This window comes from Mytilus edulis, chromosome 12 (genome assembly GCF_963676685.1).
Source record: "Mytilus edulis chromosome 12, xbMytEdul2.2, whole genome shotgun sequence".
Lineage (NCBI taxonomy): Eukaryota > Metazoa > Mollusca > Bivalvia > Mytilida > Mytilidae > Mytilus > Mytilus edulis.
Window position 1 is genome coordinate 10,657,220 of NC_092355.1, and position 17,763 is coordinate 10,674,982.

The following is a 17,763-nucleotide window of genomic DNA, read 5'->3' on the forward strand; positions in this document are numbered from 1 at the left end:
CATTTACTCCATGAAAAAATAATATTGAAAATTTGCAGACATAACAAACATTTACACTTAGTCTATCTATTGAAAAATTGAAAAACTTTAGATAAATAATAATGTAAATTCAAGTCAAACAGAATTAATATACATCCATGTGTTCTCTTTCCTGATTTTTATTGTTTGCTTTGCATTTGCTTTGCATTTGGTCAAACTTATGGTAAAGTTGCATAACATAAAAAAGATCTGCTGTCATAGAACTGCATGACTAAACTAAAGGTCACAATATTTTCTTGAAGGGATTTTGTTATATATTAATATATTTTTTTATATTTTTACTTCACAGGCTTTTTTACTTTTCCTATTATCGATTGTCATCAATAAGACAAAAAAAAATTTACGACATTTTGCAATACCATAGTTTTATCATAAGTAGATATACATTCAACTTATTTGAAATATGACACAAAGTATCCTGAATTTGTTGTTTCATATCAGATGAACTGTTTTAAATCTTAAAGGGGCACTAGCTACGAGATATATAAAAAAAAAATTATATATTATTTTTTTTGCTCAATCACTAATGAAATACAATGGTGAAATAATAATTCGCTTTTAGCAGCAAGTATGATTTAGTTCTGTCAAAATAAGCTAAAATCATTGATAATGAATTATTCGATTGCAAGTGAATAATTCAACCTCATAGAATTTGTATTAATGTGAACTTCAATTTAACTCCTTAGCTTGAAATGGATAACACATGAATTGAATGTGTAAAATTATTTAAAGGAAAAGAATATCAACATTGAAAGTGAAACAAAGGTAAATCAATTGATTGACTGATTTGATCCACAGAAAATCATTCTTATACAGATAAAAACGATGATAAACATTAATGTTTCATCTATAATATAAAATTAAATAGACCTAGAATAATCCAAGAGTATGAATTTGCTTGATCTATTTATATCTATATTTATGTTTACATCGCTTATATGGTCATTGAATGACTTTAGAGGTCAACTCAATAATTAATTAGATGGCGGTCTAGACTGCAAACACACGAAATGAAATTTTATACCGTGTCCTCTTAATAATTTATTTTAGACTTTAAATAGGTTGGATAAATGTTAACATTATTCATTATTATAAATCAAATACTAGAAATTAAGTAAAATCGGTGAACATGAATTTGACAGCTAGTGCCCCTTTAACATTTAACATTTTTTTTTACAAGTTCTTTACACATATCTTCCTTCTTTTTCTTTTTTTCTCTGTCTTGTTTACATATGTTTTCAAGTTTTTAATAGTACCAATATCAGTCAATCTTACTGTACACTTCTTGGATTCTGCTGCATCTATTTTCTTATTTCCTGATCTTTTTCTGCCTACAAAACATCAACTTATTTTACTAACTAAAAAGACTATTATTATGCAAATACATTGCTTTTAAAACTAGAGGCTCTAAAGAGCCTGTGTCGCTCACCTTGGTTTATGTGAATATTAAACAAAATCTTACTTTGCTGAACATTACTGCTGTTTACAGTTTATCTCTATCTATAATAATATTCAAGATAATAACCAAAAACAGCAAAAATTCCTTATAATTACCAATTCAGGGGCAGCAACCAAACAACGGGTTGTCCGATTCATCTGAAAATTTCGGGGCAGATAGGTCTTGACCTGATGATCAATTTCACCCCCATGTCAGATTTGCTTTATATGCTTTGGTTTTTGAGTTATAAGCCAAAAACTGCATTTTACCCCTATGTTCTATTTTTAGCCATGGCGGTCATCTTGGTTGGTTGACCAGGACACCGGACACAATTCTTAAACTAGATACCCTAATAATGATTTTGGCAATGTTTGGTTAAATTTGGCCCAGCAGTTTCAGAGGAGAAGATTTTTTAACCAACTATTATTTTATACTAAATGATTTCTCACCTATTTCTGATTTTTTATCTTTTGTCGATGAATGATTAATAAGTCCTGTAATTGCATCTGAAATGAAAATCAGGATTTAAAAAAAAATTAATTCATTCTAACCTTCCCTGAAATATTTGTATGGAATTAATACAATTAAAACTATTTTAAATTTGCATTGTGAAGATGAAACTTCTTTTCACAAACTGTTATCATCCTTTTCCAAATCTGAATAAAATTCTTTTATCAGTCAAATCTTCAAAAGTATACAAGTTGCAATTCAGAATGTAAATAAGATTTAAAAGACAAACTGTGTAAAAAACAATCTTTGGACTGATATAAAGTTGTAAAAACTTTAGATTATTTACCCTTTTTAGTATTTTTACCAATCCTTTCATATTCTCCAGTAGTTTCACGGATCCTTTCTAAATTTTGGCAAACATCTATTGGATTATTTAAATCTGGAAAATTAAACAGTTGAGTAACAATGTAAATGAAAAAGGAGAAAAACCAAGCTTATTCCACCAGGGATGATTCTAGGTGTTTTCAAATTGGTCCCTAAAACATCAAATTGGGAATTTTTTTAGAATAAAATCTAAGACGAAATAACATTGATTTCCTGTAAAAACGTAAAATGTATATCATTAAGTTTAACGTTTACACTGATGTTCATGTAAGTTGTAACATTTTGAATAATTCTGGATGGGCTACTGTAATTACATGAATATTTTTGAACATGAGGCACTTGTCTATCATCTTAGCTATAGTTACCTAGGCCTATTACAAAAGCATTTCAGCTAACATAAATAAACCACTGAAAAAAATTATTCATCGGGTATTTTTTCAACAGCAGGTCATCTCTATAAATTTACCTTAATTCAAATGGAATAAATTATATGTTTATAGAACACAACCTTCAATGCCATGACAGGCAGAAATTGGTTTAATATAAAATAACATATTAAGGTGTATGCAGTAATATAAAAACAAGAAACTGGAAAACAATAACAAAATGTGACTAATTTCTATTATTCAGATAATGAGTATTCTAATGCAATTTGGATGTAACAATTTTTTTTTTCATTGGCTAAAATTTGCTGTCAAATCCACAGTTGGTCAGGCTTAACTAAGGAGGGACCCCCCCATTTTGAATTGATTGAATCAACAAATGTTCGATTACTACTATATAATTGAAAATAAAACAACACCTACCTTGAATTTGGCGTTTTAATGTAATTTTATCGTAATTTGAAGCGTACGGGTAAGGTAATAACCTCCAGTTTGTAAGTTTTCATTTGTATGACGTCACGTTTAGCCATGACATTTTTGTGCCAAAATAATTAATTAATTTTTTCGCGTATTTTTTTTCTAATTGTCAAATTTAGTCGTTTTTTAAAGTTTTATCGTACTTTTTCTTTTTGTAATGCATTAGAATCGGAATAACAGTACTGTACTTGAACAGTTGTCACTGTCAATTTTTATTTTATGGTTGCACATCACTGTTTTACTGTCTCTGATACTGTCTACTGTGTAACAATTGACGGTGGCAACTCTTCAACTACAGTACTGTTATTTCTAATGTAACAGAAAGTAAAAAAAAATATTGTTTTCTCTCATAAAAGTTGTACCTTTGTTTCCTGAATGATGTATTATGAATGATATAGTGTTGTGCATCATAGATGGAATGTCAGAACTGACAGATAGATTGAAAATGTCTTTATATGTAAAGCTGAGATATGAAGTTAATTCATCTCTCACTTCCTCAGATATGCCTCTAGTGTTGTCAACATAATGGTTAAACAGGATCTCCAACTTTTGGCAATGATTTAAATGGCTTATAATTCTGCAGATACTCTATAATTTCAGCTTTCATTTCTTTTGCTTTTATAACTAAGAAGGTGGGCATTCCTGAGGAAATATTTTTCATTTACTTCAATTAAAATAAATAAATAAAGTATATAGGAACATGTAAGCTGTATTACTGTGAATTGATTTATTTTCGTGGGTACCAGTTTTCGTGGATTGTGGAAAAATTGTGTTTTTTTGTATATTTCATTTCATGGTTTTTATTATGTGTTGAAACAAGCCTAGAGAAATTTGTGATTCACCTACACCCACGTTATCCACAAAAATTGGTATCCCACGAAAATCAATAAATCCACAGAATCTTAAAATATAAGCAAATAAATTGTTCCTCCTATTTTTATTGCATACAGTTTAATATCTCATTTCAATTTCACTCATTTGACTCATGTGTAAATCTTACTTTGCTGAACATTTTTTGCTGTAACATTTTATCTCTATATATCTCCAAAAAAAAATTGAAGATAATAACCAAAAACAATAAAATTCCCTAAAAAATAACTATTTCGGAACAGTAACCCGACAATGGGTTGTTGGATATGTCTGAAAGTTACAATGAATATAGATCTTAACCTGATAATGACTTATTTTTATACCTAACTTCGCTGAATTTATTTACTTTAACTTCTCTCTATCTATAATAGAATTAACGATACAATGAAATAACCAACAAATCAACCATTTCGGGACGGTTACCAAACATGGGTTGTCCAATTGCACTGTTCATCTTATGGCAGATAGATCTTGTTCTATTACTTACATAAACCTCCATTATTTTTGCTCTAACTGCTTTAGTGAGATATAAGCCCAAAACTGCATTTGTCCTTTATATAAATAAGAAGACGCTGTATGAGTGCCAATGAGACAAATCTCCATCCAAGTCACAATGAATTCAAATTTAACAATTGTAGGTCAAAGTAATGCCTTCTTCACAGATCCTTGGCTCACATCCAACAGCAAGCTATAAAGAGTCCCAAAATGACCAGTGTTACACAATTCAAACAGGAAACAAAGGGTCTTATCTATTCACAAAACGAGAAACAAGAAACATATATGAAACACACCAACAAACGACAACCACTAAACAACAGCCTCCTGACTAAGGACAGGTGCATATAATAAATGCAACAGGTGTGAATGTTTTAACAGACGCCAACCTTTACCCTAACCTCATTTACAATAGTATAACTTTACAACATGAAAAGACGCACTAAAAAATTTAATTGAAAATGGCATAATTCTATTAAAAAGACACCAATTTCACAAAAAACACTAAACTATGTTCTTTTTCTTAGCAACAGCATCAAGATTTGTTGATGAATCAAATCATCAATTAAAATTTATAAACTATATACCCTAAGGAACATTCACTTTAAGTCTTTTTGAAGTATTTGACCCATTAATTTCAGAACGGAAGATTCTTGAAATAATTCATGAGGATTATAGCAAGTGATGGCATAAGCTCAAATGACTATCTGGATCAACAACTAAATTTCAGGATTTTGAATGGTTAAAGTAATGGTATTAACTTTCATTGTCCCCTATGTTAGCTTCCTCTTTTTAATGGTAATAGGTATACTTCAAGATTATAAAAAAACCGGTTTTTTTCTAAAGTGAACATTGATTGGTTAAATATTTCTCAGTCATGTCCTGTTTTTGAATTTGTTTGTTAGCTTTTTGGTCATGAATGTTTGTCTCTAATATTTAATTAACTGTGCATTTGTATTCAGATATCGCAGATCAAATTTATTCGTTCATTGTTTAATCATACGTTTTTTGATTGAGTTAAGTCTGCCAATTGATATTTTATCGTATGTTTTTCTTTGTTGTAATGTTATGCTATTGTTTCAGAAAAAGGGAGAAGGTTTGGATCCATTAAAACGTTTAATCCCGCTGCAAATGTTTGCACCTGTGTTAAGTCAGGAATCTGATGTACAGTAGTTGTCGTTTGTTTATGTAATATATACGTGTTTCTCGTTTCTCGTTTTGTTTATATAGATTAGACCGTTGGTTTTCCCGTTTGAATGGTTTTACACTAGTAATTTTGGGGCCCTTTATAGCTTGTTGTTCGGTGTGAGCTAAGGCTCCGTGTTGAAGGCCGTACTTTAACCTACAATGGTTTACTTTTTAAATTGTTATTTGTATGGAGAGTTGTCTCATTGGCACTCACACCACATCTTCCTATATCTATATAACATATTTATATTATCACTCACCTTTGATTGCTTTTAATGGAGAACTATCTTCACTTGTAAGGGATTTCCTAGCTTTTAATGGAGAACTATCTTCACTTGTAAGGGATTTCCTAGCTTTTAATGGAGAACTATCTTCACTTGTAAGGGATTTCCTAGCTTTTAATGGAAAACTATATCTTCATTTGTAAAGGATTTCCTAGCTTTTAATGAAGAATTGTCCACACTTCTTTTTCCTATAAAGAAATTAATTGTAAAGTGTTAGAAGTAAGTGTTACGAAGAAACTTGTGTATTCTTTTTTAAGTCAGCTTACTACACAGTTATGTCTAGAACAGAAAACATATATCAACATACCAAATATAGAAAATACCTACCATTTCTTGCTTTAAATGGAGAACTGTCTTTGCTATTTAAGGATTTCCTAGCTTTTAATGGAGATCTGTCATCACTATCAAAGGATTTCTTATCTCTACAACTTACAATTATGTCATAGTTTATTGTTATACCTTGGTTGTATCAATAAGTGTGTATGCATAAACTGTTTCTTAAATTACTTAAAATGTTAATATTTATATGTTGTATCCTATAAGAACAATGAAAATAGGCCTATTGTGTTTTATTTTTGTACTATCAATTCCAAGTTTACTTTCCACAGCAGTCACTGTGACTCAGAGTGAGAGAAAGTATATTCCACTTCGTATCTTATCACCTATTTTCCTACGTTAGTTCTAGGAGGAACCCCATTCCTAACTCTTTAAATAATTAATTTTCTTTGAGTCAGTGATCATGACTCCTTTCCGTACAAATTTATCGGTTCAAATTGCGATCGTTTTAAATAAAATACAACATTTATTGACAGAACGAGCTAATACTGGACATGTCGTTTGACTCAACATTTAAGGAAGTGAAACAACTCGAAACGATAATATGGTAGACTCCATTTCGCCTGAAGGGGTGTTCTATGATGATGACTACATTAATTTTTTTTAAATGATGCATATGATTTACAGATATGCAACAACAATAACCCTCAATAGCAGACATTCATAGAAAAGATCCCATGAGATATAAATTAATTGAGTGGGGAATCCAGAGCTAAAACCCCTTGAAGTCAAGAAATCTATACGCATGCGCATAATTACAAAAACAAACCTTTGAGCAAGATCGTATATTAAATGTTAACTAAACGACCTAGATGGTTCTCTATTTCTTTATGGAATTACAATGATCTTAAATACCAGTTTCATAACAATAACATATAAGAAAAACTCCACTTCATTTCTTATATGACAAAGATAGATTTATCGGAATTCAGAGAACTATCGTATTTTATCAAAACTGGGATTCCCTCTGACGTGTTTCGAAATTTATAAAAACACTCAATATAAATACTGCTTAATTCTGATTTTCCGTGTTGTTAAAAACACGCATATAAGTCAATGGAATTATCAAATAACATATTATCACTCACCTTGTATTGCTTTTAATGGAGAACTGTCCTTGCTTGTAAAGGATTTCCTAGCAATTAATGGAGAGCTGTCCTCAGTTGTAAAGGATTTCCTAGCTTTTAATGGAGAACTATCTTCAGTTGTAAGAGATTTCCTAGCTTTTAATGGAGAACTATCCTCACTTGTAAAGGATTTCCTAGCTTTTAATGGAGAATTGTCCTCACTTGTAAAGGATTTCCTAGCTTTCCTACCTTTTAATGGAATACTGTCCTCACTTGTAAAGGATTTCTTAGCTTTCCTAGCTTTTAATGGAGAAAATTCCTCACTTGTAAAGGAATATACACTTCTTTTTTCTATAAAGTAATTAATTATAAGATGTTAGAAGTGACTTGTTAAGATGAAATGCTTCTGGCATGCAACATAATAAGCCTGATACATGCATAATTGAGTAGGAAATGTGTAGATGTGTAGAACAACAGCAATAAGTATTTCTAAATACAAATATTTAAAAATACCTACCATGTCTTGCTTTAAATGGAGATCTGTCATCACTATCAAAGGATTTCTTATCTTTTTTACCTAGAATTATGTCATAGAACTTTTTTTTTATAGCTTGGTTATCTATAAAAGAACTTAAGTTAAGTGAGCAGGATCACATACCCCACATCCCTATATTGTCACAAGGCAAACAAAATATAAATCTATGATTTTCATCCTTCCCCCCCCTGACAAAGTGGTCCACCTTAACCGATATCCAGCACTTCATTGAAATTTATAGGAAATCCAACAAAAAATAAATGTGCTTTCTACATGTTCTAGGCATAAAGCAAAAATCTATGATCTTTATCCAGTCCCCTCGTGAAAAAAGTCTCCCTCCTCTTATTTCTGTCAATAACAATCCCATCCAAGCTTTTTTGATAACAGATGGCGACAGACAAAAAGAGAGATGGATCAGTCAAAAATATTTTACCTTTCGTAATTTAAGTTGCATGGGGTATAAAAAATGTGTATAAATAAACTGCCTAAATTGTTAGTATTCTTTGTTATATCATATCTCCCCAGGTTGGCATAAACATTTTTCACAAATATTGAAACAAGATATCTACAGAAACAAGAGGCTCATTAAAGCCTGAAATTACTCACCTCTAATTTTTAGGGGCAGATTTTTTATCAATGATTATATATAATTCATGATGCCTTAAGTACAATTAAATACATTTTTAAAAATGATATTTCATTTTTCTGCCAAAAAGCTAAAAAAAAATAGATTAAAATCATCTTTTAAGAGAAAAAATGGAATAAGAGGTGAATTTTCAAATTTCAACTTACACAAATGAACAACCTATCTGGTTTTATACTAAATCAATACAAATATAAAAAGTAAATAATATACTATGCAGAGTTAACATCTTGCACTATCAATGTTACTGGAGCATATTGATAAATATTTAAGATGGTTCAGACTTATCTGTAGAACCCAAACTGTTGTATGTTCAAAGAAATACTTGTGCAGTAGAAAACAGTACTAATCAGAACATTATAAATTAAAATACTTACACAAGTCAAGAATTACTTACTTGATTTAATCTGGTCTGATGTCCTTTTTGAAAACTTTTTGAATATTCTTCCTACAATTTTTTTTAAAAGTGCTTGAATACGCTTTATCCTTAAAACAATGGTGAAGTTATTACAAAGTCTTAAAATAATGTCACAAAGTCTTCATAACTTCCTACATTTTAAAGATTTTGCTTATTGTTGAAGGCCAAACAGTAACCAATAGTAGTTTACATCTATGCAAATTGGTCTCTAGCTCATTGTTGTCTCCTTGAAAATCTTTTACACATTTTATATTTTCATTAATTAACTTATTGGAAATAAAATCAATTTGCTCTTAGGTCCATGGCCAGTTAAACACGTTTCTACTATAAACCAGCAGAAACCAATCAAAAGTCAACTTTATATTGATGTCAAACTTGAACTCGTAGAGAGCTTATTTAATACTTGGGTAATGTCGTAACTGGGTTTGGTACCAATGGCAATTATTCCACATATACGTACTTACGTTCAGATGTTTTTTTCAATATTCATTAATATGAAACTCACCTTCAACTGGACCTATTAAAGCTTTGCTTTTTCTTGTCTGGCATGGAGAAATCTTATCATAATACTTCTGAGTGTTACTAATATACATATCTAAAACATAAATTAGAGGCTTTAAAGACCCTGTGTCGCTCACCTTAGTCTATGAAGGACACAGATGGATTCATGACAAAATTGTGTTTGAAGATCTTACTTGACTGAACATTCTTGTTACTTACAATTTTTCTATCTATAATAAACTTGGCCCTTTAGATAAAAAGGAAACTATTTTTTAAACCAATTTACCAAATTAATGAAAATTGTTAAAAATTTACTATAAAGGGCAATAACTCTTTCAGAGGTCAACTGACCATTTTGGTCATGTTGACTTATTTGTAGATCTTACTTTGCTGAACATTTATGCTGTTTACAATTTATCTCTAACTATAACAATATTCAAGATAATAACCAAAAAAGGCAATTTTTTTTCAAATTACCAATTGAGGGGGAGGCAACCCAACAATCATTTCTCCAAATCATCTGAAAATTTCAGGGAAAATAGATATTGACTAGATACCAATTCAATCCTTTGTCAGATTTGTTATAATCTTCATTTTACCCCATATGTTCTATTTTTAGCCATGGCGGCCATCTTGATTGGTTGGCTGGGTCACTGCACACATTTTTTTTCAAAAAGATACCCCAATAATGATTGTGGCTAAGTTTGGTTAAATTTGACTCAGTAGTTTCAGAGGAGAAGATTTTTGTAAAAGTTAACAACGATGTCGACGGAGACGAACAAAGGACGAGGAACGCCAAGTGATGAGAAAAGCTCACTTGGCCTTGTGGGCCAGGTGAGCTAAAAAAGCAATGAAAATTCTTTGATTGCAGCAGTTAAGTTAAAATTTAACCTTAAATAGTGACAAACGTTAATGACTGATGATATATGTGGAAATGCCAATGTAAAAAAAAAACTGCATGTTTAACCCAGCCACATTGTCTATGCATGTGCCTTTCCCAAGTCAGGAGCCTGTAATCAGTGGTTTGTTTATGTGTTACATATTTGTTTTTTGTTCATTTTTATATTTAAATAAGGTCGTTAGTTTTCTATTTTTAATATTCAGACTGGTTACATTTGTGTACCTTGTAATACTTTGAGAGTATTTAAAACAAGCTGCCATGCATCTTTACTAAAGTAGGTCTTCGCTGAAGTTTGTGTTTCAGGACATATTAAACCGAATATCTGTATGACTCAATAGATTTTCTGGCTTTGTTTCCACTTCTTCTTCAATCACAAACAGTACAGACTGTGCTCTTAAAACAGCATCTAGATCAGCCATATGATGTAAAAAGCCTGAAAAATTAAGATCTAACTATGTAGTTGAAACTTTTAATAAAATTTAGAAAAAGAGGCCATCAATAGGATGTGCTATTTCAAACCAACACTGAATTCAAAAGTCCTCCAGGGGCAGGTAGGAAAAAGTGGATATGACATTTGAAATCATGCAAATGGTTTAATCATTCAAAACAAATAAAACTTAACCTTAAATTGTGAAAAAACGTTAATGACTGATGAATGAAACTGAAAGTGCAATGCAATGTGATATATGTGGAAATGCCAATGTAAAAAAAACTTTGCATGTTTAACCCAGCCACATTATCTATGCATGTGCCTATCCCAAGTCAGGAGCCTGTAATCAGTGGTTGTCGTTTCGTTTGTTTATGTGTTACATATTTGTTTTTTGTTCATTATTATATTTAAATAAGGTCATTAGTTTTCTTGTTTGAATTGTTTTACATTAATATTGTCATATCGGGGCCTTTTATAGCTGACTATGCAGTATTGGCTTTGCTCATTGTTGAAGCCCATATTTTTGTCTCTTGTGGACAGTTGTCTGATTGGCAATCATACCACATCTTCTTTTTTTTATATATATTACAATATCATTAGTGGTTCCCCTTTAACAGCTTATATCTACAGTTTTCACATTGGAAATAAGTTTTTTTGAAGAATATTATACTTTTTCACATAAAAATAGACTGTCCATTTCAAACATACTTTTTAAGACAACTAATTTCTTTCAATGGCCACTTTTGTCCTAGCTGACAAAATTGGAATCAACCATATTTCCTATTTTCAATCCCTTGGTTTGACCTTATGGTTGTACAGTCACAAACAAACTAAAATTGGAAGAACAAGAATGTGTCCAAAGTACACGGATGCCCCACTCGCACTATAATTTTCCATGTTCAATGGACCATGAAATTGGGTAAAAAATCTAATGTGGCATAAAAATTAGGAATATCATACCATAGGAAACATGTGTACTAAGTTTCAAGTTGATTGGACTTCAACATCATCAAAAACTACCTTGACCGAAAAATTTAACCTGAAACTCACACTTTCATTTTCAATATCTCAACACCATAACTCCTGAACTGTGAAGGTAAAAATTGCCTCTATTGAACTAGACATCCATTTTGTCATCAGTAGCAACATTTTTGAAAAAAACATTTTTTTTTGTCAAATGTATTACATTTAAGAGACATTTATAAACTTAAACAATCCATTCTTTTTAAACTAACAAAAGTAATGGGAATTGTATCATATAAAATCTGCTTCAATGGTTTCAAGATCAATGTTCAGTTGAATAACATTACCTTTGTCTATCAAGGTGATCTTTCTACTTTTTGTTCAGCAGATCTTTTTAACAGCATCTTCTATTTTATGCATTTCTATTTTAACTTTCATGCATATGTTACAAGGATTTATATTCTTTGTCTAAAAGATCAAAAGTATTATAAGGTAAATGAGATTTTTCAATCAGATATGACAAGGTTTTGGATTTGAATAGCCTGCATCACTCATCTGTAATATTTTGAGTATCAATGATAATATTTTTGCTATTTAATGATTACAAATATGCACACGCTGTTTTCATTTTTTTGAAATTATAGTTTTAACAAATGAATAGGAACATTTGTCGAACGGCAAATCATTAGAATTGTTTTTGACAAATGTTGGAATTAAAATAGCTACACTTTAACATGTCAGTGTTGCAAATATTGAAAGACAATTATCCACGCATGACTGAAGGAACATGGGCTAAATAATCTTTATAGAAAAGAGATGTGCCAATGCTAATACAACTACTGGTCTGAGAACACAATTAATTCGTAGTGCATTTCTTTTAGAACATAGATGAAAATTGAAAAAATCCCACCTGCGCTTTCTCAATGAAATTTTTACAGTGTGTTGTACCACTTTTGAGACAAATTATATTAAAATTATAGAAAACTTCATCGCCTCTAACTCAAAATATGGACAATTTTGTGTTTAGGGTGTCTTGAAATCTTTTAACAGCTTCCAAAGTGCTAATTTTTAACCTTTTTTCAGCTGGACCAAATCACTACTTTCTTGTAAAATTCTGGACCCAAATTTTTTACAGTGTAATTTCACCCCCTACTTACAATTTGAGGCATTAAACATGGAGAAATAAACTTGGAAGGGGTATACAAATTATTGGCAAGTAACCCACTGTTAACACTAGGGACTATATTAATCAAGGGACGACAATTGTGGTCTCGGACCTACTTACCAAATCCCATTGACTTATCACAAGTAGTTGCCTTTAAACAAATCTAAACACAAACTAATACATGTAAACTAAGCAAAATTGCAAAGTCAATATTCTTCCGACAGAAATAAAAGAGAAGCAAAAACAGACAAACCTGAATCAAAGTTGGATGGTCTGTGTATCAAAGTGCATGTAATAGTGACATGAATTAGACTTGGTACATGTACATCAAGGTGTTGCAAGGTGATTGGATGAACATTGTCACATAAATATTTTAGGATTGATGATCTTTGCTCCTAAGTAAAATTCCTAGTTTTATCAGCATAGTCCTCACAACTATTCGCGGGGTATCCTACTTTTGGCATTAATTTAATGTAGTTGAACAATTTTGAATATATTTCAAAATATCGAGATGCATATTGCTTCTATCCAGCATTAATTTTGAAAATTCGCCTTTAGTAAATTTCTGTGCTTGATCTGACGTATTTTCGGGACAACATAAGAGGTTTTTGTGTTGTTTGTCCTTTGTTGATGAGTTTCATCAATCTTTTGTACATTAGTTGATTTTGTTTCAGAATTGTCTTTTCTTTTAGGAGGTTCCTCTTTACATAAATTTCTGATGATTTCCCCCTACAAATAAATTTAGATCTTTAGATACATTAAAATTGTAGAAAAAAATTTAGAAACGTTAAATGGAACAACCATTATAATGATAGTTTATGACTGAATATAGATCTTTACAAATCTTTAGGTTGTAATAGTGATGTTGGGTTTCCTCTCTTCTTCATTTAAACCCACATACAAGTTTATAGATAACACTTACAGGTTACATCTTCATACTCTGAACATATTGCAAATCATCTGAGAAATAAATATTGTTGAAGCGCAGCAAAATGTGAAGTATACATTGTATCAACAGAATTTATGAGAAAGTTTTAAGTTTTAAGAATTTTCAATTATGAAAATAATGCAAAGTTCATTTCTGTAATCTGAATGTTATTCTTCTCTTGTGTGATTTTTTCATAATGTTGAGCTTCAATATACATAATATATAGATTTGAAAACAATATCTACATTTATTTCAGTGTTTTTGTTTTTTACTCTGTAAATGTTATATAATAACAATTTCTTACATATTTAAAGAGGTAAACATCGTAAGCTGTAGGACTGTTTTTTCCTGAGGCCCATAAGAATATACATGTATTACTTAGGTGTACACACATTTTTATATCAATTTGTATTCCCTATTCAGCTCTTTCATTTCAAAGATTAGTGCAAGAAAACTTTAAAGTTCATACCAAACTACATGTACATTATCATATCATTCACACTACCTTGGCAGCTATTTTAATTACTGTATTCTGCCATTAGCATGAAAATTGCTTGAGGACGATGTGCAGAGCTCACAATTTTTCACATTTGTCACTGTACATGTACAATTTATAGCCTCTGAAAAAAAAATCTATAGTATTATCATTTACATCTACTTTACATACCTAGTACGCACATACAAATATTTTGAACATAGGCTAGCTGAATATATAAAATATACACATAACCGTCACACTATAAAAGGTAAACATGATAAAGACATTGATGGACATCCATCTCTTAGTTAGGGTTCATTTTATCGGCTTCGGTAAAAAAGCGATTTGTATAGAGTTTTGCTATTTTGCCGGTCTTATTAACTTAAAGACAAACAATTTTACGAACAAGTAAGAACATCCTAACCTCAAATGTTGATGTGCTTGAAGAAAACCTCACATATAAAATGACAATACAAGTATTAATGGACAAAACAAGCATATAAACTGTTTACTGAGTCACATCTGACCTGATATCTCAAAATAAAATTCCAATCAAGAAGGTCAGTGTTCCTTATACAGAATGCACGATATCAACTGGTGATGAAAGACCAAGCAAACAAAAAAGATGCATGAAGAGTGGGTCCAAGGATGGGTGTTGCAGCAATGAATAATTAAACAAACATTTGAAAATCTAGTCTACTTAATACAATTTTCAAAAGTATAATCCTTTTTATTAAATCTTAAAGTCTCAGTTAATGAATATGTGAATTAACATTAAATAAGTTGTTTTTTTCTATTTACCCTCATAATACACAGTAAATAAATTAGTGCCATATTACTTTAAAGATATAAAGGTCAATTCTTAAAGGTCAAAGACTATGAATTTAGTTTTTTTCTGAATTACGAATTATCTAAAAAGAATTTATGTAATTTATTCTGTAAGTGTTATTACATTAAATAGTACTATACCAAAATAAAACAAACTGCTTAAAGTAAAAAATCAGAAATATTCTTAACTTTGTATGTAAAAAGTCTTAAAAATCTGTAAACTTCCCATGTCAAAGTAAAAAAACTGTAAACTTCCCATGTATAAAGTCATTAAAACTTAAAGATCCTAATGTAAATAGTGAACATAAGGTTGTTGTGTTAGGATTGTTAATTAAGTTTTCCGTTTATTATTTGGTGGTGGAACTGTTCGACATACGAAAGTATGGTTATCCTTTATCTAGTCGAAGACTAAAAGATTATAGAAATCTCACCTAGTAGCCACATATATCATGTGTGTTCATGATAATTTTTTCAATAAAATGTATTTCATATAGTCCGGAGCCGGCAACATAGCCACTGCCTTTTACTTACCTTGCTTTCGATCGGTAGTTATATCCTGCATTCCTTGTTTACCTTTATATGTATTAGTCCATATGGACTGGTGTGAAGCCTCATATAAAATCAAACTAGTTGTTATATCGTATAAAACAGAATCCCGGTCCATTAGCCCTTATTCATGTTCTATCTAGTACATGTTTGCCCTGATTATTATGTTTTGTTGTTGTCTAGTTGGATAATGTTTATTATTAGAACAAAGTATATTAAAGTTTGTTGACAAACAATCGCTGAATATTTGTATTGACGCAACCAATTAATTATTTTCCTGTGATTTGCATAGACGAATTCTGGAATACAATGTATATCTTTATTGATATTTATTACCAATTTGATCTATTCAATCAATTTATGCATGCAGTAAAATAATAAATGACCTTTCGATAAAATATCCAAATTTCCTGATCTTTTGTAAACATATATGAAATTGTTTCACATTCAATCCAGTCACTAACTTATCCCCACTGTTACGTATATTTTAGACACGAAAAAATTTAATGAAATTAAAAATGTTTTTTCTTTCTTAATAAGTTAAGGTAGGCTGTAGTATCTATTCGAAATAACATCAAACATGTGATCCAAACTTTAATTAGAAAGAAACAGATATCACAGTCATTCTTTAAACATTGTTCAAGTATAGATTTCAATTCTTGAAACTTGTGCGCACAACTTAAAAATTGTGCCCGAAGCGCTAGCCTGACCACTACTACCTAGTCTCTAGACAAATTTTACCAAATATTGAATTTGAATATATAAAAATAAATCGATGAATTATTGTCTTCCTACTTACCAATTGATAATTGACATTTTACATTTAATTTAGAAGCGACAGAGTTATCCGGTCATTCAAGGGTTTCCTAGAATCCTATCTCTCTTGGTCTATCCATAGTCCAAAACCAATTCTGTATCTTTCGGTATATTAACTTTAGACACCAAGAAAAGTTTCTCACAACTTTTTCCTTTTAAATTATCATGCACCACAGAAATAAGATTAAAACTCGGAAACTGTTACGAATGATTGAAATATCGTGCTTAATTTTCCTCTTAATTAAACAAAACTCCACGCTTATCCTTTTAGAATCTAACACTAAATTCGTTACAGGATCAAATACTGCTACTGGGGGCAAATTTTTCTCTGTATATTCCTTCTCGCGATCTTCATTTTCGGAACTTGTTTGGCGATGAAGGTCAACCGCCTCAGTTCAAACATTTACGTATCCAAGGTATATATCTTCAAATCAGTTCTTTTAACTGCAATGACAGACGACTTCAATGATTTGACAAAATCCTCAATATATAGAATAACTACCAACACGTCCCTTTGATGGCGATTTATTACTTTTTATTCGGGATTCTTAGGCATTTAGCGTGCCGGTTTTCAACACTTATGTACTTGATTAACCCGACGTTCATTGTAAACTAACACACAGTTTAATTGAAATGTCAAATATAATTTAGTCATTGTATGTCGAAAAGTTTATACAGTGCTGGTATCGATTGTTAAGTCGACGCAAATATATATGAACCATTATGAATAACAAACAGAGGATGGGTTTATGAAGTCATCCCGTTAGTTTAGCACGAACACATACATTTTGTATAAAAGGTGACATTGTGACAATTGCCAAACCTTTTAGAATACGTATTAACATTTGTACCTCCCTTTTAACGCTTTGTCAACACTTTGAGTCCGTTCATTCGTCCATCCGTCTGTCGTCCATAGATCTCTCAACTTTAAACATTTTGTCTTCTCCACTAAAACAACTACATGTAGAGAAAAATGGAAATAAACTAAGCAGTAAGTCTTTCATATAATTTGCCCATTCTGACCAGATGGCCAATCGTTGTTACTAATTAACTGACCAAATTGCAATGGCTTCCGTTAAATTTACGAAGGGATGATTTCAACTTCACCATTTGGAACTCTTGTTTTAATAGCTTCCTTTATTAACAATTGGTTGAGGCAAACTCAATGTTGACAAGGGAAACGACAGAATTATCACTTTT

At 30.8% G+C, this 17,763-nt stretch overlaps 1 protein-coding gene across 8 annotated transcripts; it reads right to left on the reverse strand.

Moving 5' to 3' along the window:
* Positions 1-1,235: 1,235 nt before the first annotated feature.
* On the reverse strand, positions 1,236-17,248 carry LOC139497107 (uncharacterized protein DDB_G0280579-like). 8 transcript variants are annotated; one of them, XM_071285188.1, is made up of 12 exons: positions 16,547-17,248; positions 14,401-14,515; positions 13,221-13,696; positions 10,632-10,842; positions 9,513-9,602; positions 8,987-9,037; positions 7,433-7,762; positions 5,985-6,196; positions 3,534-3,813; positions 2,274-2,366; positions 1,927-1,983; positions 1,236-1,370 (listed from the first exon to the last, which is right to left on the reverse strand). In XM_071285188.1, exons 5-8 carry the CDS (start codon positions 9,598-9,600, stop codon positions 6,123-6,125), a joined length of 543 nt encoding a protein of 180 aa, XP_071141289.1. In that variant the 5' UTR covers positions 9,601-9,602; positions 10,632-10,842; positions 13,221-13,696; positions 14,401-14,515; positions 16,547-17,248; the 3' UTR covers positions 1,236-1,370; positions 1,927-1,983; positions 2,274-2,366; positions 3,534-3,813; positions 5,985-6,122. The 8 variants fall into 8 exon arrangements, with proteins under 8 accessions (XP_071141289.1, XP_071141290.1, XP_071141286.1 ...); XM_071285189.1 differs by having other exon boundaries at positions 2,274-2,463; XM_071285185.1 differs by lacking the exon at positions 3,534-3,813 and adding an exon at positions 7,929-7,988.
* Between the last annotated feature and the right edge of the window lie 515 nt (positions 17,249-17,763).